The sequence below is a fragment of the Coptis chinensis genome, chromosome 6 (genome assembly GCF_015680905.1).
Source record: "Coptis chinensis isolate HL-2020 chromosome 6, ASM1568090v1, whole genome shotgun sequence".
NCBI lineage: Eukaryota > Viridiplantae > Streptophyta > Magnoliopsida > Ranunculales > Ranunculaceae > Coptis > Coptis chinensis.
Window position 1 is genome coordinate 62,524,820 of NC_141461.1, and position 21,572 is coordinate 62,546,391.

At 35.4% G+C, this 21,572-nt stretch overlaps 3 protein-coding genes across 4 annotated transcripts; all 3 read left to right on the forward strand.

The window, feature by feature from the left end:
- The first annotated feature begins 1,888 nt into the window (after nucleotides 1–1,888).
- LOC147493862 (uncharacterized) lies at nucleotides 1,889–7,091 on the forward strand. The gene is made up of 6 exons (XM_086565563.1): nucleotides 1,889–2,046; nucleotides 2,128–2,264; nucleotides 2,542–2,894; nucleotides 4,259–4,355; nucleotides 4,441–4,728; nucleotides 5,959–7,091. The coding sequence occupies exons 1-6, from the start codon at nucleotides 1,923–1,925 to the stop codon at nucleotides 6,943–6,945; spliced, it is 1,986 nt and encodes a 661-aa protein (XP_086421689.1). The 5' UTR covers nucleotides 1,889–1,922; the 3' UTR covers nucleotides 6,946–7,091.
- A 16-nt stretch (nucleotides 7,092–7,107) lies between these two features.
- PUX1 (plant UBX domain-containing protein 1) lies at nucleotides 7,108–11,167 on the forward strand. Its single transcript, XM_086565564.1, has 7 exons — nucleotides 7,108–7,415; nucleotides 8,215–8,311; nucleotides 8,489–8,557; nucleotides 9,344–9,411; nucleotides 9,776–9,905; nucleotides 10,205–10,309; nucleotides 10,651–11,167. The coding sequence occupies exons 1-7, from the start codon at nucleotides 7,347–7,349 to the stop codon at nucleotides 10,845–10,847; spliced, it is 735 nt and encodes a 244-aa protein (XP_086421690.1). The 5' UTR covers nucleotides 7,108–7,346; the 3' UTR covers nucleotides 10,848–11,167.
- Nucleotides 11,168–13,011: 1,844 nt separating this feature from the next.
- Nucleotides 13,012–17,353, forward strand: LOC147493864 (F-box protein SKIP14-like). Of its 2 annotated transcripts, XM_086566067.1 has the most exons (4): nucleotides 13,012–13,227; nucleotides 13,352–14,377; nucleotides 14,986–15,475; nucleotides 15,578–17,353. In XM_086566067.1, exons 2-4 carry the CDS (start codon nucleotides 13,439–13,441, stop codon nucleotides 15,637–15,639), a joined length of 1,491 nt encoding a protein of 496 aa, XP_086422193.1. In that variant the 5' UTR covers nucleotides 13,012–13,227; nucleotides 13,352–13,438; the 3' UTR covers nucleotides 15,640–17,353. The 2 variants fall into 2 exon arrangements, with proteins under 2 accessions (XP_086422193.1, XP_086422192.1); XM_086566066.1 differs by having other exon boundaries at nucleotides 13,014–13,227; nucleotides 14,986–17,353.
- The last annotated feature ends 4,219 nt before the right edge of the window (nucleotides 17,354–21,572 follow it).

Genomic DNA, 21,572 nt, shown 5'->3' on the forward strand with positions numbered 1-21,572 from the left:
AAAAATGGATCGGAAAATTATGATAAGTACGAATTGGATATTACTACAGAGTTAACTGGTTAAAGTATGGGATGAGACATATTCTAAAACAGTAGGATTTCAATCTTAGTCAATAACATGCGAGACTTTAAAATATGAGGATGACGACAAAACCATTATGTAACACTTTAAAATGGATAGTTGGTTTACATCGTCTCGATGAACAATTGGAATTATAGAAAAACTATGAGTTAATGAAAATGAAATAAACAAAAAAGCAATTCAAACCCATATAATGAAATCAAATTATGAAATTTAGGAAAAGTACGTACCTCCAATGCATGTAGTCATTGTATTTGTTTTTGTTTTTTTTCGATTGATATATATATATACAGTAATTCTCTAAAAAGTAGCTACTTAAGTTAACTTAAAATAAATACGTACGTAAAACTTCACCTACAAAATGAATTCAAACCTAATTTTTTGTGGTTATGAAACATTCACCATAATTATTATCTTCCCAAAATTTCAGCTCATTTGGAAATCTCTAACACATATAAAAATTGTTATCATCTTTAAAAAGAAATCTAACGGTTCAGAAATGTTGAATTTTTGTATTTGTTTTTTGCCAATGTTAGAGGTTTTCAAATGAGCTGAAATTTTGTATAGATAATCTTAATAGTTAGTATATCATATCTACAAAAAAATAGGTTTAAATTCATTTTATAGGTGAAGTTTTACTTATGTACTTATTTTAAAGTTAATTTAAGTAGTTACTTTTAAGAGAAGGACTGTATATATATATACAGTTAATTTAAGTAAAACTTCACCTATAAAATTTAAACCTATTTTTTTGTATATATATACAGTTAATTTAAGTAAAACTTCACCTATAAAATTTAAACCTATTTTTTTGTAGATATGATATACTCAATATATGAATTAAGTTTCTTTTAAACTACAAATTTTCATGTTCAGTCTGTTGAAGTATGTTCAAAACAATTTTTGTAGAGTGAATTTGACACAAATCTTTTTATATTTTTTATTTCATGTCTTATACTTCGCCGATTACGTTGAAGTAAGAGATGAGTCAGGTGTGCCATCACGAGTCGAACAATAGCAAATTAACATTTGTTGATATATCCTTACAATGTGCAAATGATTGCTCAAAGTGTAGTTAACCGTTGTAGTGAATATTCTCAATTGTATAACATAGTTCAATTACTTGGCTGGTAACTTTGGTATATTTGCAATTTGCATAGGTTTTTTGTTTACATTTTCAGTGTCAACAGTGGCTGTGTTGCTTCATTCCAAAGTAACAAACACAAGGGAGGTTTTGCCAAAATTATTTGAGACATGGCGTTCATGGGCGTGTAGATATAGCACCAAAAATAAAAGACGACAACATAATTTGTGCTTTCATAGCTAGCTGCATTTTTTTTTTTTAATATCAGAAACTAAATCATTAGGAGGGTGTATATATATGCTAAGGATACATATTGCCAAAACATGTGTGATGTATAAAGTTTGTGGACAAGCACGTTTAATGTATCATATTAGTTTAAATTTTTTCAGTGGGAAGAATTTTTCACAAGTACTTTTTGTTTTATTTCTTGAAATTGTGAAAAATACATGAATTAAAATATATATGTCCAAGACAAAAAATTGTACTAAAATTATAAAATAATGTATCAATAATTATAATTTAAATAAGAGACGAACATAGAAATAATGTTTGTTAAAAGTTAAAACTGTGGTTAGGAGAAAAAATCAGTGAATCTAAATAAAAAAAAACAAAAAACAAAAAAATCAATAAAAAGAAAAATCAATGCAAATCAAGAAATTCAAAAACAATCCGTCTCAAAGGCATGGGCATTGCCTAGTATATATATATAAAGAGTCTGGGTACAACAAACAAGATTACTTACGGTCCGCACTCGAAAATGGCACCCAAAACCAAAGAGAAGCCCACCCCTTCAATGCCTTCACCCGAAGATCTCTTCTCTACCCTCAATCGACATATCCAGAGATCTGATTTCGAACAAGCCGTTAAAGTTTCAGATCAAGGTATTATTATATTAATTAATCTTTTTACAATTTTGATTTTTATCTTCAGACTATTATTATTATTATTTTTTATTTTTACAGTTCTTGGTATTATTCCTGGTGACGTTGACGCTTTGCGTTGTAAAATTGTGGGGTTGATTAAGGTGGATGATTATGATAAGGCTCTTTCCACCATTCAAAATCTGCCCTCTACTCTCAACGACTTCAATTTCTATAAGGTAATAACAATAATCTATTTATTATTTTCAATAATCTATAAGGATTAACTGTATGGATTTTTTGGTCTATAGTTACATGAGTTTCAGATTTAACTGTATTTTTGTGAATATGAATCATCCATGGAGAAAACTGGATTGTTTGGTGTTTTTAATTGTGAAATGTGTCCTTGTTAATGACTTGGGCTATATATATATATATATATATATATATACATCTATTAGAGCTGAACAATTTTTATTATTTTTATTTTATTTATTTATTTTTTTATCTAAGTAGGCATACTGCCTGTACCGACAAAACAAGTTGGATGAAGCTCTGGAGTGTATGCAAAGTCAGGAGCAAACATCTGCTACTATGTTGTTAGAGACTCAGGTTCTATATCGTTTAGGAAGAATGGATGCGTGTATGGATGTCTATCAAAGACTTCGAAGTTTTAAGATCGTGTCTTTAGAAGTCAACATTGTTGCATGTTTGGTATCCGCTGGAAGAGCATCTGAAGTTCAAGGAATGATGGATTCACTTAAGGTCAAAGCAGATAGAAGCTTTGAGCTGGGATACAATACTGCTTGCTCTTTGGTTCAACAGATGAAATACACGGAGGCAAAAACATTGTTGCTTACTTCTCAAAGGTAACAACTGGATAACATTGATGGACCAATGAAGGTTCTCTTATGTGTGCATGCGTGTTTTGTGTGTGTGTGGGTGTGGGTATAGTATTATCTATTTAGTTTCATTTTGGTGGAATTTTAATTTGCTAGTTCTTGACCTATTAGCAAAATGTCCATTAGAGTTACCCCCTCCCCCTAACTGAGAAAAATAGAATGAAATCTATTATAACTAAAGTGCGCTCTGCACTGTTTTCCTGGTTCTTTTGGCATGTGTAACATTGTTATTATAACTAAAGGCACTCTTACTAAAATGATATTGTGCAGACTCCCATAGTACGTCTTGATCCTTCAGTGTGTATGTTCTTTTGCTTATTCACATCTTGTACCTTGTGTTCCACCTATAGTCCTTTAACATCTTTATTACCAAGTACAATACGGTTTTAAAACGGGAAGCTTGAAAAAAAAAACTTATTTTGGATTGAAAACGAAACATTTCGGTAAAAAGACAGAAAAAAGTTTAAAAAAATGTCGAGGAAAACAAAATGGGTGTAAAGCGGAAAACGGGTTTAAAACATAATAAAAACGGGAAAATAGTGAAAGACAAGGAAATTGCATTCATCTAAGATTGAAAGAAACAGAAGCACGGAAAATATGGTATAATCAAAAGAAACTTAAGTCATAAAAGGTTAGAAAAATTGCCGTTCCATCAAAAATATTTAAGAAACACTAGCTTTAATAATACAAGTCAACATGACAAATATTATTAGAGATTAATTTACACCCTGTTACATCAAATACCAGATATAATCCTAAAAACAACTTGTGTTTAGAGAAGCTAATAGGTGTGCTAATTATTTAGCATCTTTATCCTCTTGTAATGAGTCTTGTCAGTTCTTTATACCTCCTCTAGGCAGTTGACTGAATTCTTTTGTTAAGGAGGATAAAGCAGGATATACTGTTTTGAGGTTTTAATACAGGTTAGGAATAAAATAAAAATAAAGCAGGACATATTGTCCAACCCATCAACTTTTTCAAAAAAATAAAAGTAAAAATAAAAATAACAGTCGTAGTCTTGTAGAAAGGAATTGTGTCTAAATTTACATTGTCTTTGTTAGAACTCTTTCTTTGTCTTGCACTTATGATTAATTTCATACGTTTTAACGGCAAGAGACATTCTTACCAATGTTATGATCCAGATTATAGTTATAAGTACAATCTTCACGTTTTGGGCTTTTTATTGAACAGGAAGGATATGATGCTCATAAGCAATAGCTTTCTTTCTAAATGTTTGAAATAAAGGATGTTCACTATCTTCCATAGTTTTGTCATATGGACCTATCCTTTTAATGAGGAAAAGATTAACTCATTGAAGACCTGTTTTGCAGAAATGGCAAGGAAGCACTAATGGAGGATGACTGGGAGGAGAAAGACATAGAGATTGAACTGATTCCAGTATCTGTCCAGCTGGCATATGTTGAACAGGTGTTATCATAAATTTCCTTTCAGAAGTTCCCAATCAAGAAAATACTTTTAGTAGTCACTAATATAGAATAATTGATTTCTTCAGCTACTTGGACACCCGAAAGAAGCCATGGACGCTTACTTAGACATCATAAATAAAAATCTGGCAGATGATGCATCACTTGCCGTGGCCATTAACAATTTTATTGCAGTGAGGGGATCAAAGGATGCTTCTGATGGCCTGAGAAAAATTGACAGACTGCTAGAGAAAGCCGACTTAGCAGATGGTTTACATTTTGCTCGTGGATTGGACTTTAAGCTTTTCTCAAAACAAAAGGAGGCTATATACTCTAACCGAGTGCTTCTACTCCTCCTTGCAAATAAGATAGATCAGGTGAGTAGTTTCTTATTAAATGGCATATCTTTCTGTGACATGTGTAAGAAAAGATATGTTGAACCGTACTCAATTTATCCATTTTTATAGGTTGACGTTGCGAGTCACATGATTAGGTAGTTGTGCTAGTGTGAAATGTAAAATTGTCGTTCGTCCATAAGTTATTTTCGTTCGGTAAATGGAGTTAGGACTTAGGAAACTTGTGCTTTAAAACAAACTTATTCACTTTGTAGCAGATCTGTTTTTAGATCAATTCTGTATTATTTTCTTGACTAATGACCATTGGGGTAGCATTGGTTGTCCTTCCTGAAATAAATGGATCCTTTCACCTTCATTATCACTGCTTCTATTCACTGATTTCTGGTGATTGTCCGTCATGTTCTGTAGTCGCTTTGCACACCATCTGCCTGCTTCTATCGAACACTATCATAGCAACATAGACCTAAGTGTTAATATTGGATCCTTCTTAACTATCACAACTCACAAGTATGGTTGACCTATATTTGCGTTGATCATCGTCGTTCTTAGCAGAGACTAAGGTTAATCTCTCTTCCAAATAGGGATGAGAACGTGGCAGGTTGGGGACATGTTTCTTCATTCCTAAACCTGTCCCATTTAAAACTGTGCTGTTATTGATACCTCTCCGGTTCCCAATTACGCAGCCCAACCCGTTGAACATAACTTATTCTCAGACCCGCCTCATTTAAAGTGGGGTTGTGTCAGGTCGAGTCGTGTCGGGGATAGAGCCACTCCCGAGCCACTCCCAAAACGTACAAAGCCATATCTCATCCTATCAGTTGAATTAAGGGCTGATATTGTGTGTATATATATAGGCTTACAAAGTAAATTATTCCAGAGTCCAGCTCAAAGTACCAACCTTGTTAGTTCAGAAGTTGCATTTGGAATCCGCATCACAATTTTTTGAATTCAAAGACTGATGTTGGCGTTTAACAACAGTTTAGGCAAATAATCATGGATCAGACTGGATTTATATATTTACAAAAACTTGAGCTCTTTTTAATTTTATATTTTGTACAACTTGAGGTCTTTCTATTCCTACGGATTATGAAGCATTTAACTTTAGATGTATTGTGCATATGTTGTTACAGTTCTTGATACGTAGGAGTTCTTCAACTAAGCCAGGTTGACTCGCTATTCATACAAAATTAGTTCTCTTGGCTATATGAATTAGTCTCTCATCGTTTTTTTTTTCTTGTGAGAATGTTACAGGCTCGTGAACTTGTAGCTGCTCTTTTAAACATGTTCCCTGGGAGTGTTATCACAGTCGTGCTTCAGGCTGCAGTTTTAGTGAGGGAGAACAAGGCAGGGAGAGCTGAAGAGATCCTTGGATTGTTTGCTGATAAGTATCCAGAGAAATCCAAGGTGATCCTCCTTGCTCGGGCAACGATTGCTGCTGCTGCTGGGCACCTTCAGATTGCTGCAGATTCGCTGCTCAGGATACCTGAAATACAACATATGCCAGCCACAGTTGCGACAATTGTTACTCTGAGAGAGCGTGTTGGGGACATTGATGGTGCTGCTGCTGTGTTTGACACTGCAATTCAGTGGTGGTCTAATGCCATGGCTGAAGATAGCAAGCTCCATGCTATCATGCACAAAGCTGCATCTTTCAAGCTAAAGCACGGGAAGGAAGAAGAGGCAGTAAAGCTTTATGAGGCTCTGGTTAGGAGTGAAGGAAGTGTAGAGGCTTTGGTTGGTCTTGTGACCACTGCTGCATCTGTGGATGTGGAAAAGGCAGAGACTTATGAAATGCAGCTGAAGCCACTGCCAGGTTTGAAGGGTGTAGATGTGGACAACTTGGAGAAAACATCTGGCGCGAAGTATACTGAGGATGGTGGTCATGTGCGGAATGTAGAAGTGTATGAGGGACAAGTGAAAACAAAAACAAAGAAGAAGAGGAAGAGGAAACCAAAGTATCCAAAAGGTTTCGACCCTGCACACCCAGGCCCCCCACCAGATCCAGAGCGCTGGCTGCCCAAGAGAGAAAGATCCAGTTACAGGCCTAAGAGGAAGGATAAACGAGCAGCTCAGGTAAGGGGTTCTCAAGGTGCAGTCGGTAGAGAGAAACAGGATGTGAACGCTGCCAGTAGTACTGCCTCAAATGTTTCAAGCTCCAAGCCTAACCAAGCGTCAACTTCTAAACCAGAGCAGTCCAAGCCTTCATCCAAGTCATCTCGAAAGAAGTCGAGAAACTAACTAGGAATTGGAGAGTATTTAGTCAACTTTAAACTAGGAAGTGGACCAAACTAGTTTTTGATTGTTTCAGAATTTTGGAAGGAAATTGTTTTATTTTGCATTAAATTATTGGCGAGTTATTGATTGATGTAGTTAATTGGGGAAAATTGGTCTTGCATGAAAGTGCCTATCTGATCAGGCATGCTTTAGACTTCCGAGTAATTTCCAGTTTGACAATTGTTAAAATTATTTAATAACATGCCCAAATGGTCCGTGTTTGCGGACCCATCTTTGAAATAATGAAATTCCATTGAGGGGCTGTTTCTAAATAGAAACTTAATAAAGGACCGTTGCGTAAGAAGAAACAAAGAAGGGAAAGGAAAGAGTTTTGGGTGGGGGAATTGATTGTGTGTTTTTGGGTGATGAGAATTGAAGTTTGTCGTGAGAAGAAAAGAAGGGTCATGAGCTCTATGGAAGCACACATTGCTAAGGTCGGTCATTTTTTTCTATTCTGGCAAATTCATTATTACTCTCCTTTGTTTCAAGAAAAGGGGTTACTTTTAATAATTTGGAACATAATCTCATCAATCTCAAGTATTTGAGGGGTTTATTACTCAACGTTCAACTTTCTTAGAGGAGTAGAGAGTTTATCTGGTTGGCCGTCGTATGATTATTTTGTGTTGGAAGTTATTTTGTGGGAGATTGAATGCTCGTCTCCAGTACAATAATTTTATGGCTGATGAGATGCACAGCTGCTAGGTGGCTAGGTTGTTCTGTTATAATTTTGAAAATAGTTGTTTACATGATTTAGACTTTTGTTTTGGAGACATTAGCCTTCGCGAATGACCAGTTATTGTCGGATTTTTATGCCCATAGATAATCACTCTATCTCTCTCTATTTAACTGGTGATGAGTATGTATGTTCTTGCACTACTTTTGTGTATGTATAAATAGTTAGACGAAAAAGAAGAAATAGTTGATTGTGAAGGTTACTTTATAAGAGTTTTCATATTTTCCTTCCCTGTACATTACAGATTTCCTCCTATGTTCCTAAAGCTTCCACGGCTTACATGACCTTTTTGTTAAATGAAAGATGAAATTTCTCTTGGGAATTTGAAAAACTAATTTGCAGGTGCCGACTAGCAAAGTCGGTAAAACCTTTGGGTGATGATACCAGAGGTCTGGGGGTCGAACCCCGCCAGCATCAAAGAGTTACTGATCTCATTTAAAACAGGCTTGCCAATCAAAAAAAAAAAAAAAAAACTAATTTACTTCTCTTGGTACTTTCAGGCCAAGCTAACTGCTATATCTGAAGAACTTGGAAGAGAAATCCGTGTGTTTGAGACATCAACAAGTTCTCAAACATCGGGGGTAGTTTCTAATGAAGGTGTGCACCAATTCTAACTCTCAATGTGTTTCATAAACTTTTTGAGCAGATTATGTATTGTTTGTCATGTTGTTCCCTGATGTAAAATCATTTTTAGTTATAACAATTGCTGTAATTGTGTAAAATACTTTGTATGTTAGCATCATGTTTACTCTTGCTGTTTTATTGCCTTGACAGACTTGCCGGATGATTTTTATGAGTTCACTCCCGAGGACTATTATCGAATTTATCCTACCAAAAAGCAAGGTACTTGTTTTTGATTGAAGGATTTCCACTGAGGGTATTTCTTTATATGAAATTAATTAGCTTGAATGGATTTTGACCTGATACCATGTCTCTCTATGGGCCAATTCAGCCTTTGTATCACCAAAGGGTCCATCCGAATGATGGGTGCATTTAGCAACCTTTTGGACACTGCCAACGAATTAGAAACTGCTAACTTTCTTGTTGCTATATATCTTTCAATTTAGATTTTAAAAAACGTATGCTAGTACAGTACAGAACAAGGTGAGAAAAAGCATCCAAAAGAAAGAAGTTAAGAAATAAATAAGTAAATACAAACAAATAACAAAGTCAGTCTACCATAGTATAGATACCTAAGAGAAGGCACACATACCAAATACAATTCCTGGGTATGTTGCATTGTTATACAGACAAAAAGAACAAAATCCCTTTGGCTGAGAGCTTCTAAAATAGTCTATCTGATGCCTAGGGCCTGTGACTTGTAGTTTTGACTTTTGAACTTACTGCCAAGTTCTGTAAAATATGGTGAATTAGATGATGTCCCTGCAACCCTCATGAAATAATAATGAGTAGGATTTAACAAAGAGAAGAACTCGTAAACAATTGGTACCCAAATAAATAATTGGTGAGACCAGGCAATAACTCCATTATCTAATAGGAGAAAACAGAAATTTGAACAGTTCACTGTTGTTGAACTTGTGTAGAAAAATTTATGGTCAGTTTCATACTTCATTTATGTATGCATTTTCAGCTTTTTTTTTTCAATAATATATTTGGTTATTTGAGCAGATAAGGTTCTGAAGACCCGTAAAATTCGAGAGGCAGAGGAGGTTGGACGGAGATCAAGAATAACCAAGGCATGACAGACAGCTCTATTTTTTAAATATAGTTTTTAGGGATGCTCAGTTTAATTTTATTACCTACACTAGACTTCTGCATATATCAAGGAATATTATCTCTTTTAAATATACTATCTATGCTCTTTAATTTCCCCTCTTCTAAGTGTTCCATGTTTCAAAAGTATAAGAGGCCTGTTAATTCATCACTGGGGGGAGGGGAGTGGGGAACCCAAAAGACCTGGCTCCCATCCATAGAATATTTTGATGCTGTCCTTTTTAGGGGAAAAGTAAAAGTAAAAGAAAAATGGAAATTCTATCCCAGACTAATATTCATATATTGGATGTAATCTGTCTGATTCAATTTTTCTCCTTGTTTCTCCAGGCAATAATTAGGGTTCGCTTTCCCGATAACTATACGCTACAAGTGAAGTTCCATCCTTCGGAGACACTTCAAAGCTTAATTGATGTTCTCGCAAAAGTGATTGCTCGACCAGATCTTCCTTTCTATATTTGTAAGTGTGATCTAACTATTATTTTGGCAACTAATAATCTTTTATTGGTATATATCCATGTATCGTTTTCTCATGCAACACTATTTTAGTACCTTAAATACTAAATAATTTGTCTTCAATGGAACTTGAGGGTACTCTGCGCTTAACAAAGACAAAGATGTCACCATAGCTGATAGTGACTTTTATTTGATTGTTAGTCACCATCTAGTGTTTAAGTATATTCAGGTTTTACATGTGTCGTCGGTGTCTTATAGTTCCCATCAGTGAAGCTAGAGATTTATAATTTGATTCTTTTTCAGATACTACACCTCCAAAGAAGCAAATAAAAGATATGTCTCAAGATTTCTTCTCTGCTGGCTTTATTCCTGGTGCAATTGTGTATTTCTCATACGATCTACCCAAAGGTAACCATCAATTGTATATTATGCTGTATATTCAGCTATTTTCTTGTTCATATAATCATATCATTTCTTCAGCGCTAAATTCCTTTGAGACGGGGTGAAGGGTGGCTCCTTTTCCCTACTTTTTTTGGCTGGGTTAAATAATTCCAAAAGTCCCATCCTCATTCATGCCAAAAATTATTCTCTGTTATGTACTACGGTCAATCCAAATAATTCTGTTTTGTATGGAGTTGTTTCTCGGAACGAATGTCAAAGTTTCTTGCTTTGTGTGACTTTTATGGTTTGCGTGACCTTTTCTAATTGTTGTTTTCTTACACGTTAACTATTCTTTTTTTCATGCCCAGGAGATGACAATGCTGTTGCAAATTCAGGACCATTTCTTCGCGATGAAATCCAATCTTTGAATGGCCTTGATCTTGTTTCAGAGCCTGAGCCCTTGCCTTCTCTACCAGAACCTGCTGTACTAGGACCCTCACTTACTGTTAAAGAGCCTAAATCGGCCGAGAAGAAACCTGCTATGCCAAAATGGTTTAAAAGGTGATAATACCTGTTCTAAACGTGATCTTGAATAGACATATATGAAATTAAACTTAGATGAGTGTGAACAAATTGATGACAATTCTGTAAATTTGTTCATTTTGACTCAAAAGTAGGCTCAGCACCCGGTAGTTATGTCTTAGAAGAAAGCTTAGTTCTTTTATCACTTGTTGGCTCAGTGCTGGTTGCTGTTTATGTATTTTTGTTGATTCTTGCTTGCCCACATTCTTAGCCACCCTGGGGTTCTTCTGATCGAATCCAAACGTGTGTAATTCATCCTTGAAGACTGTAATTTTTTTATCAAATGGAATCATGTTTACTTAATTTGAAGTTGCAATAGTGGTAGAACTTTATATTTGATGCGTAAGTTGAGAAAGATGCACCTAGATAAGAGGAATTCATCTTGTAATCTAGTTGGGGAGTGTATCAAATGTTTATGTTTTGATACGCATGCCCATTTCTTAGATCAAGTTTATACGCTGTTTAATAGTCATTGCGGTGAAACTGGTGGAGGGCAGTCCGTTGGTTTTTGGGTAATAAGCCGTAGTATAGAGAACGAGTTTTGGACCTTTTCGTACTAAGGTTGTTTGGATAACTTAGCTCTACGTGGAAACTGAAATTAGCGTTTCGGTCCGGCTATTGCCAATGTTTTTTAACTTGTTTTACCCGTATGCCCATATTTCAAATTTCAAGTCCCCTTAGTATTGAACACTGTCCTGTCGATAATCAGTCGTAAAATTACAAAGGCATAGCCCAAGTGTTAAGGTCCAGTGTCCACATAAAAATTGGATTAATCAGTGTCCATCTTGACTAATGAAAATGAAAGTTGTCGGTTGTGAATTTGTCAGTCTTCAGATATCACCTGCACAAAGGAAATGAGTGCTTACCCGTTAGTGAGTACTGAGTAGTAGTGACCTTCATTTTCTTTACAAGTAAGTCCACGTAGTATTAACTGACCTTGACAAAAAGTAGCACAATGAGATTCTTTATCCATCATCGCTGTCAATGTTAGGAACAGTTGATGAGTAAAGGAAGCAATATGCCAATCCTCCTCCTCAGTGGAGCCAGGAATTTGAGTGAGGGTGAGCCACCCAAACAACCAAACATACAAAAAAATAATTAATAATAACTAATTTCTTTTAACTAATAATTCAAACTTAACCCAACCACAAAATAACTATATTTCGAACATCAAATATCTTATAAAATAATACAATAAGAACATTGGATCAAGAGTCTCTAAAATGTAATGTAGTGTAAAAAAATGAGAGACAACTAGACTGGATAAATGCCAATAATTATACAAACTTGGACTAGCAAGCAGTGAGTATTGTTGGCGAGTAAAAGATCTCAATAGAGCATTTTAACATTTTAAAACCCACCACCTAACAAATATATAATGAAAACGCTTAGTAGAACAAGATCACGGTGCAAATTCTTCTTGAACACCTATAGAAGCAGCCTACCAAACGCCCCATTAACCAAGATCACAAGTTTCTTCACTAAGTCAAGAACGAGTCCATTTCCACAATCTTTGACCAAAAGTCATCATATCCACATACCACATAAGGACCTATTTTTGTCATTATTTTCCAACACCCTAAGCATGGGTTGGAACATCTTCAATCTTCATAAGGAATACCAATATCTTTGGGATCTTGCATCTGGCATAAAAACTCGTCCCTAAGTCCCTAACACAACCTCTAATAAAAAAAGTAAACTCCACCATTTAAATAGTCACAATAATGACAACCATAATTAACACTAGAACACAATGACTCCCCTAAAAACTCCTAAATACAACCAGAAATAGACTTAAAATAGACAACATTTTACATTAGCAAACCTAAGTATTTAGTAAATTCACGACAAGAAATAAATAAGAGTTGAATATGGTATAGGAATCAAGATAAAAAAGATAAAAAAAGAAGACAAGAAACTAAATAATGAGTCTTACCTAGTTACTCCACACAAGAAATCAAGAAGAGTAGAAAAAGAGAATAATATATAGGGGTTTATTTTGTTTGGGTTTATGGTGTTTTTTTCCCCTTTTATTTTGTTTGTTTGTTTTTTTTTTTTTTTTGGTTCGACTGATAATATATTTTTTTTTCCGGAAAATTGAGGGTGAGCCAGGGCGTACCCTGGGCCCCCCCTGGCTCCGCCACTCCTCCTTATCTTCTGCTCTTGTTAGTGCATGCTGAATTATAATTTTAACTTGCGGAATTACTTCAACTCTAAACAATCTAGAACCAGTCAATGAAGTCAACATTTTATCAGTGGGCCTGGATCGAAGTCCAAACCCAAATCCACTAAATATAAACTTCTACTCGCCGTATTTTCATTAGCATTGGAATATTGGATTATTGGATTGAAATAAAATAAAGGTATATATATATTCTTTCTCTCCTTTTAAAAATTTATAATAAGCTTGAATCTTTAATAATAAGCTAGTTTGTAATATTTAGGGGACAGCTAGAAATTATATTGGTGTTATTGTTATTATTTCAGGGATTGTGGGAGTGGGGCGTGTTTTTAAGAATAAAAGGAAGGATCCCGAAGTGAGATTGTAATTGCAGTAGAGATAAAGAAAAAAAAATGACTTTGAATTTATTTCCCGTGAATTCTTCATCGGAAGACAGTTTTGTTAAGGACTTTCCAGAGAAGAATGCTGTTTCTGGGTTTAGTGGGTATGGAAAACTTAATTCCTTGGATTGTTGGAAGGATGCTGCGCCAGTTGAGTCGGTCAGTACTGATATTATTGAACGTCTTCCCCCGGATCCCTTTGGAATGGGGATAGGTGCTACTTTTACGGCAATCACGGGTTGGGTTGAGGATTTTGATCCGGATGAGTTTAATATGTTCTTGAATAAAACTTTAAAGTTTCAAACAGAGACAGGTAGTATGGAGTTCTGTAGGAGGTCAAATCTCTCTGATACACTTGATGGCAATGTGGATAAGCTCAGTATTGGATTACGACAAGATGGTTGTGCACTAATACCTGATGCAGACAAGTCACTCAGCTTCAACTGTGAAGATATGCATGTTATTAGTCATCAATGTTTACAATCTAGGGAGCGTATTGGTTCTTCCCGTGGTGTTGATGAAGGAGCTTCAAGAGATGGTTTTGCACTAATAACTGATGCAAACAAGTTACTCAGCTTCAACTGTGAAGATATGAGTGCCAGTAGTCATCAATCTGAACAATCTGGGGAGGGTACTGGTACTTGCCATGGTGTTGATGAAGGAGCTCCAAATGACGGTTTGCTGTTTGCTCTTGGATACTTGTGTGTGTGGGATCTTCTTTCTACTGAAAGGGTCTGCAATTCATTGCGCTCTGCCATTCAGACTGATGTACTTCTGTGGAGAAATATTCACATTGATCAGTCATTGAGTATGAAAATTACTGATGATGCTCTCCTCAGATTAAGTAACAGAGCTCAAGGTAGTTTGCTATGCTTGAGTCTGTCAGGCTGTTCAAGGATCACTGACAACGGTTTGAAACGCGTGCTTGAATGCAATCCGAAGCTTAAAAAGGTTAGTACGCAAACTTGATTTCTGTGTTTGATTTACAGTAAAACAAATTCATAGAAGGTGCCCAATCTGCTCTCATAATAATGAGTGAATAATAGGAAACTGGAATAGGATTTCCATTTTCTGATCCTTTTTACTATGAAAACAATATAAACTGAATTCTGCAAAGTATAAAAGGAAGTTGCTCCTATTTGAGATTGGGATAGAGAGATATCCGTATAGATGATGGGGTAGTACTATAGTTTAGTTGGATGTAGATGGTACATTATATTGTAGACATTAAATCTAATAGAGGTTGAGGTCTAATTCAATTTCATAAGATCCTAAAATTTTAAACTAAATCTCAAATCAATGAATTATTTCTTATCAGATTGTCTTTTGTTTGAATTTATGTTTGTCTGAATGTGCTTCCAGTTATATAAAACAGATTGTATGAGTTGTTACTGGGACTGGTATTTTAATTTTTGGAGGAGTTATTTTACAGTCAAGTTGGAAATTTTCGGTAAAACTACATAGAAATTGGATACTGTTAATTGTTGACTACCTGTATTCTAGATATATCTGTACTTTTTTTGATGCTATAGCCTGACAAGCTATCTATTCCTACGCAGCTAAACGTGGCAGGGTGTATAGGACTCAGTATTGATGGTATAGTGAATAACTTGAAGGATTTTAAGTCCTCAGGTACGTTGGGGATAAAACACCTGAGAATTGGTGGTCGTTATGGTGTAAATCACAAGCACTTTGAAGAGTTGAAGTCCTTAATTAGTGCTGACAACTGCATGCAGTCGAAAGCTACCAAGCCACGTTTCTATCCATATGGGCACTCCTCCCCATCTTGTGAAGACGATCATGCGATTGACATCGAGATATGCCCAAGATGCCAGAACATGAGGCTTGTCTACGACTGCCCTGCAGAGAGCTGCCAAGAGAAAGAGCCTGGTGCTCAGATATGCCGAGCATGCATAATCTGCATCTCGAGGTGTGTGGAGTGTGGACGTTGTCTTAATGACAGCGAATATGAAGAAACCTTCTGCTTAGACGTGCTTTGTTTGGATTGTTGGCAGCAACTACTTTCTTGCCAAAAGGGACAAGAGAAGGGTACGTATTTAGAGCACACCATTTTCCACCATGAGACTAGATATTGTTTTCAACTATGTGGCTAGAAAATGTTTAGCAACTTGATTTGGGTTTGGGTTGTAGGTGAAGATGAGTACAGTAGCACAGTCAAAATATTGATGAGAAAGCTGAAAAATGGTACATGAGTACGGCGGTTTCTAGCCAATCTTATTCCATTGTTTGAGTTAGCAGGTCCAGAATGGTAAGGATCATATATATTGGCCACCTTGAGTCCAGTAACCAAGTTTTAGAAACCACAAAAAAGGGGAAAACCAAAAAGAAAAAGAAAAAGAGAGGAGCGGGAGACGGAGACGGAGAGACAGAAGAAAAAGAAAAAAGAATAGAAAAGCAGCGAATGGAGTAGATAGAGAAACAATAAATGGAAAATTTGTTGATAAAAGAAGCCCAGAGATGTATGATTGAGAAAAATAAAAAGATAAAGGGATATACAATAAGTAGTGGGTGGGTGATGTGCTTTGAATGGTCGTGCTGGTCTGCTGATACAAGATGTGTTCGTTTGTTGAACAGGTCTTGCCGGTTTCTGGATCTGTGTTTCTGATTCTGGGTTTGTGTATTAATACATTCTGCGGAACAAGTAATTTTCCTTGGAGGGTATCTGGTTGGTCATTGTCATTGTTACTGCTGTGGGGCTGTCTTTTATTAAAGATGCAGAAGCTTAGGAAGGTAGAAATGATTTGAACTTCTAACGAGCTTGCTGGTTCCATCCAAGAAATTGTAAACAATAAGAAAGATCTTGTGGCCCAATGTTTCCTCTGTGGGTTTTGTACAGAACAAACTCTGCAGAATCAGGATTAATGGCTTAAGACTGAGTTACTTTTTAATGGCCTTTGCCAGCCCCATCCAGGAAGTGATCACTTGTAGGTGAGGCCCTATGTTTCCTGTATGGGGTTGTATATTGTTAAAATTTGCTTGGAGAGTGACCCTTAATGACTTGCTAGTCCAAGTACAAAGTGGCTATTGCTAGGAGAATGCTGGCCTAATGCCATTTCCTGATTGTGTATCCAATAATTAATGAGGCAAGAAAGTGAATAGTTGGTTTTGAGAGATGGAATGTTTTCTATGTCTTGCCAGAAAAGTGTAGTCACGATGATCAGCTGGATTTTTATTGATGTAACTCTGACCTGTGGTGACTTCATTCTAGCTATGCCGTGCATTCTATAGTGGCGGAATATGCTGTCATTAATGCTAGTGGTGGATTTTTATGGAATATGCTAGTATGGAAGGTACGACTATATGGGAAGGTGACGTCACTTGCTGTAAGACATGGAATGATGGTTTTCTGTCATCATTTATTCAATGGCTGTACTGGAAATTGGTCTGAAGCTCAGTGATACTGCAGGCTGCTGAGAGTTGTCAAACCAGGACCGATGATGATTCTCCTTTCGAGTAGTGAAGACTCTTTGCTTTATATATGCTTCTGCATTGATGTAGCTATTTGTTGTCACTTGTGGGTTTCAGTGGAGGATCACTTTCCGACACATTGTTTATGGTTGGGTGCAGAGTGTAGACTAGATAATGGCATTGTACATAAATTTGGTCAAAATTGGTTGCGATGCACAATATGCACGACCGAGTTTTTACTCTTCCAGAATGTCAGTGCATAGGGTAGGCACATCCTTTCCATATGTTTTAGTTTTGGACTTATAGTGGTGTGGCCCATTGTTTTATATGTAATTCACGATTGAGATTGTAATACCTGAGTTCTACAGATACACTTCTGCCTACCTCAACTGAACCATCACTGTTGAGTTTTAGTACTCTAGCTGGTGCTTCTCCCACATGCAACTCTAATCATTCATATTCAGTCTCTGTAATAAGACTCCAACTTGGTCGTGGGTCTCCTCTGATGGTGAATTTCATCTACAAGTATTCTGGAATTATTCTATAATTTTATCGTGAGTACTTTCAAATCAGTGTAATTACTTGAGAATCTTCTTTGATTTCTTTCTTTCGATATATATTGACGTTTAATGACTCCATGAGCAGATTTAGCGGTGAAATTAGCAGAGTGTGCAATGTTGTTCCATCTACAATTGGTAATTAGAGAGCTAATTTTTTTGCATGAAGAGGGAGGTTAAGTTGGTTCCTGGCCATCGATCTGTGGAAGGCTATATTAACAAAAGCCTACACAAGAACATCTCATTTGAGTCGCACTTTTCATTATGGTTTCAGTTGGTATTTCCAGTCATCAGACTTGTAAGAAAAGCCATTATAGATGGTATTACTTGGAACTTGGAAGTGTTCATTTTTGTTTTTGTTTTTAGTTGAACAGCGAGTTCCTCTGATCCCCACCAGTTTATAATAAATGAAGATAAAGAGTCCATGAAACAGGAAAAGTAGGAAGAATTCCCGCATACAAACTTACTTAAAAACTTGAATTACATAGGCTATTCAGGTCATGACTAATGAATCTCTCTCAACGAAGTTCGGTGCCAAAGGCCACCAGGAAAAAACCAACTTAGAGCGAAGTCCATTGTTCGCCAGTACGTCTGCAATTCTAATTCTTTATCGATAAACTTAGGAGTAACTAAATTCCATTCTTGAGATGTTATCATTCTTAAGGAATTGTGTTAGTAGTTGCTAAACTGACCATATGACGTGGTACCTCTGCATCTTTTTTGTACCAACTCTCCACACATTAGTTGCAGAAAGGCTCCTTGTTTTGATAAGAACTGTGGGAGGTTATGCACTTATGCATCATCGGCTATGTTGATCATAATGGTAAGACCTTATGATAGTACATTAAAGTAGTCCTCATTTGCAGTAATGCTCCTTATAAGGTCTCATTTCGCCCAAAACAGAGTATCTGCGACTGGTCAGCGAACTATTATTAGATTTAATTATTAGAAATGTAGCTAAATGAGTGAGGGTGTTTTCACCCATTATCAAACGAGTCAAACAACCTACAACCAGTTACTATCTGCTAACAGATTGTCCGACATAACATTTTCTGATGTATGGTCTACTTGTATAGAATTGTCCTAGGCCCATCATGTGTCTGTTTCGAATGCTACAAGCATTTTTATGATTCCAGATTCATTCATCTATAATGAATAAATTCAACTCTCATGTAGTAGTTGGTTAGTAGTTTCAATACAACACAAAAAACACCACGTTTAATTAGTCCTAAACAAGTGACTGCGCGCACATACTGGCCTTCTCAAGTGTTTGAAGACTGAGACTGAGGTATGGTACCCTCATGGCCTCATCTCATGGCTCCAAATATGCATCTGCATGCCTTCATGTTCATTCATTTTCGTAGAATGCACACTTAATTAGCCTTGTAGGCTGTTTGAATCAAGGCCAAAAATATCGGACGAAATATTGATATATCACCGATACATTTCAGTTTTTGAGCTACCCAATATTGAAATAATATGAGATATCGGTTAGATATATTGATCTATTTTCAGACCGATATATATCGTATTGACTTGGTTAAACTTTTTGACCTATTTTGTTGACTGTTGACCGATATTTTCTATATATATCAGTAATATTTCTGATATATAACAATATATATCGATATTTTGATTGTTTCACCAAAAAATTGATATAACTGATATATCTCAATATATCGATATATACTGATATATTTCAGTTTTTGGGAGGTCCAATATATCAGTTGATATGGAAAAATTGGGCCTTCGTTTGAATACATGTATCTTCCATTACCAGGAAAACAAATCCACGTAATACTTTTCCTGAAAAAAATCTTTTAGCCAAAATTAGTAGAAGACTTATGTCTAATAATAATAATCAAGAAATGAGGCTCAGCCCCTTGGTTCTAACTCGGTTGAGTATAAACTCCCTCCCATTGACTCATATCACATAACATTCCTATTATTTAAGTCTTGTTAAATAACCTCTCTGTTTTCCAAAAAAGAGATAAAATCCGGTCTGTTTTTATTTCCCATTTTATATATATATATATATATTTTACCCTTTTGGGATTGAAAATTTCCGGACTATATGTAAATGTAATTTTATATAGTCATATATATATGTAAAACTATATTTGCATAGTCATTGGAGCTATAAAAACTTAAATTTACATAATAACTTTTGGGATTGAAAATTTCCCGACATCTGACAGAATATATGTAAATGTATTTTTACATAGTTATATATATGTAAAACTATATTTATATAGTCATTGGAGCTATGAAAACTTAAATTTACATAGTAACTTTTGGGATTGAAAATTTTCCGACGACACCAGACAGAATATAAATTTAAATTTTCTTATGAAAAAAAATTTCATATGAAAATTTAAATTTAAATTGGTTAAGAAGACTGTGTAATTTTATATTGTCATATGTAAATACAAATTTACATAGGATGACGTCAGCTCGATTTGTCCTTAAGCTGAAATTATAAGTAAAGATTGATGACATCAACCTGGTTTTCACAGAGGTATTTTGGTCTGTTTTGGCTTTGATGTTATGTTTTAAATAATAGGAAGGGTTTATGCATTTGTTCGCTAACAGGGGGTTTTGTGCAACCATTTAAGTACCAGGGAGATTAAACCCATTGTTTGGAAAAAAAAAAGTATCCTTACGAGTTACTTTCTTTCCCAATCTGTCCTGGAGAGTTTCTCCCTGTAAAAATATTAACGTGATAGTGATTAGCGAAAAAAATATAATAAAATAAACTTGTCCGTATATTTCTTTTTTCTTTTAAATTGAAACACCAATTAAAATGATGTTTGTGCTCTCTAATAATTTTTTGTATCTTGAGAAATTTTTGTCTTGTTACAGGTTGCTAACTATTGCATATAGGTTTCACACTCCATTAGGAGAAGGTTTTGCATGTTGGAGTTGCAAAATTGACGTTTTATAAGGTTTACACCACCCTTGATAGATCTCGATACCCAATAGTTTACCAATCTGAGAAAGTTACATAAAAAAAAAAAAAACGATGCCCTCTTTATATTTGAAATATAAATAAGTCGATAAGAGGGTACGAGGGACGAAATGCTAAAACAATTGACTATCCAGAGGGAGCAAAAGCAATACAAGCTAATAAAAGAATGGCTGATGTAGCTCCATCCTCCTTGCCGTTAAAGCAACTTTTCTTGAATTTGGACACACTGCCCATGTTGCATTGAATCTGTTTCTGTTGATGGTGATTGCCTTTGCTCTTCTCTTTTTCTTCTTGTTGCTGTTTATGTTGCCTCTGCTTCTTCTTTAATTCTTCCACCAATGCTACCTTCGATACCATTTGTACTTCCCTCTTTGATAGAGCTAGAGCACAGTAGTAGATTATGTTGCCTCTGCTAACTATACTAGATTTAGATTTTTTTTCACTGTGAGTTATGTAGAGCAGTGTGGATTATGACATGTGAAAGCTCTCTCATTTATAGGCCTTAGTATGTGAAAATGCCCCTGATTTCATCCAGTATTACTCCCAGCAATTTTTTTGTATCTTATAACAGTTGCAAGCTTTGCATGTTCAGGTTAGCAGGTTACGTAGGGACACTTTTGGCCTTTTCTTCTTCTTTGCTGGAAATAGGTACTACAGCATGTTCCCATTCTCAACTTCCCAATCATTATAGTTTCATGTGATGTCTGATTTTCTCATATCTATGGGCTAGATATGTGTCAATTGATACTAAATTACCCTAGCTTAGGTAGCTAGACAACTAATCAAGATGCAAAATCAAATTTAAATAGCATTACAACAACAATCAGTTTGATGATCAGGGTTGTTTCATAACGTCATTAAGAGTAACTAGTGGAGAATAATATATAAAAATTAAAAATGCAGCTACGTCCATAGTTTAAATATATTTTCATATTTAATTTAGTATAGATTTATGAAAATGTATATATACATTTTTTAAAAAGTAGCTACTTAAGTTAACTTAAAATAAGTACGTAAGTAAAACTTCATCTAGAAAATAAATTCAATCCTAATTTTTTGTGGATATGATATACATAACATTAAGATCATCTCCACAAAATTTCAGTTCATTTGGAAGCCTAACATTGGCAAAAAATGATTGCAAAAACTTGACATTTCTGGACCATTAGATTTCTTTTTAAAAATAATAATA

Bases quoted from the DNA above. Each gene is read 5' to 3' on its own strand.
- LOC147493862 (XM_086565563.1), top strand. From the start codon at position 1,923: ATGGCACCCAAAACCAAAGAGAAGCCCACCCCTTCAATGCCTTCACCC. The intron at 2,895-4,258 runs GTAACAACTGGA...CCTGTTTTGCAG, and splicing joins TTGTTGCTTACTTCTCAAAG to AAATGGCAAGGAAGCACTAA. The intron at 4,356-4,440 runs GTGTTATCATAA...TGATTTCTTCAG, and splicing joins AGCTGGCATATGTTGAACAG to CTACTTGGACACCCGAAAGA.
- PUX1 (XM_086565564.1), top strand. From the start codon at position 7,347: ATGAGAATTGAAGTTTGTCGTGAGAAGAAAAGAAGGGTCATGAGCTCT. The intron at 7,416-8,214 runs GTCGGTCATTTT...TGGTACTTTCAG, and splicing joins TGGAAGCACACATTGCTAAG to GCCAAGCTAACTGCTATATC. The intron at 10,310-10,650 runs GTAACCATCAAT...TTTCATGCCCAG, and splicing joins CTCATACGATCTACCCAAAG to GAGATGACAATGCTGTTGCA.
- LOC147493864 (XM_086566066.1), top strand. From the start codon at position 13,439: ATGACTTTGAATTTATTTCCCGTGAATTCTTCATCGGAAGACAGTTTT. The intron at 14,378-14,985 runs GTTAGTACGCAA...ATTCCTACGCAG, and splicing joins GCAATCCGAAGCTTAAAAAG to CTAAACGTGGCAGGGTGTAT.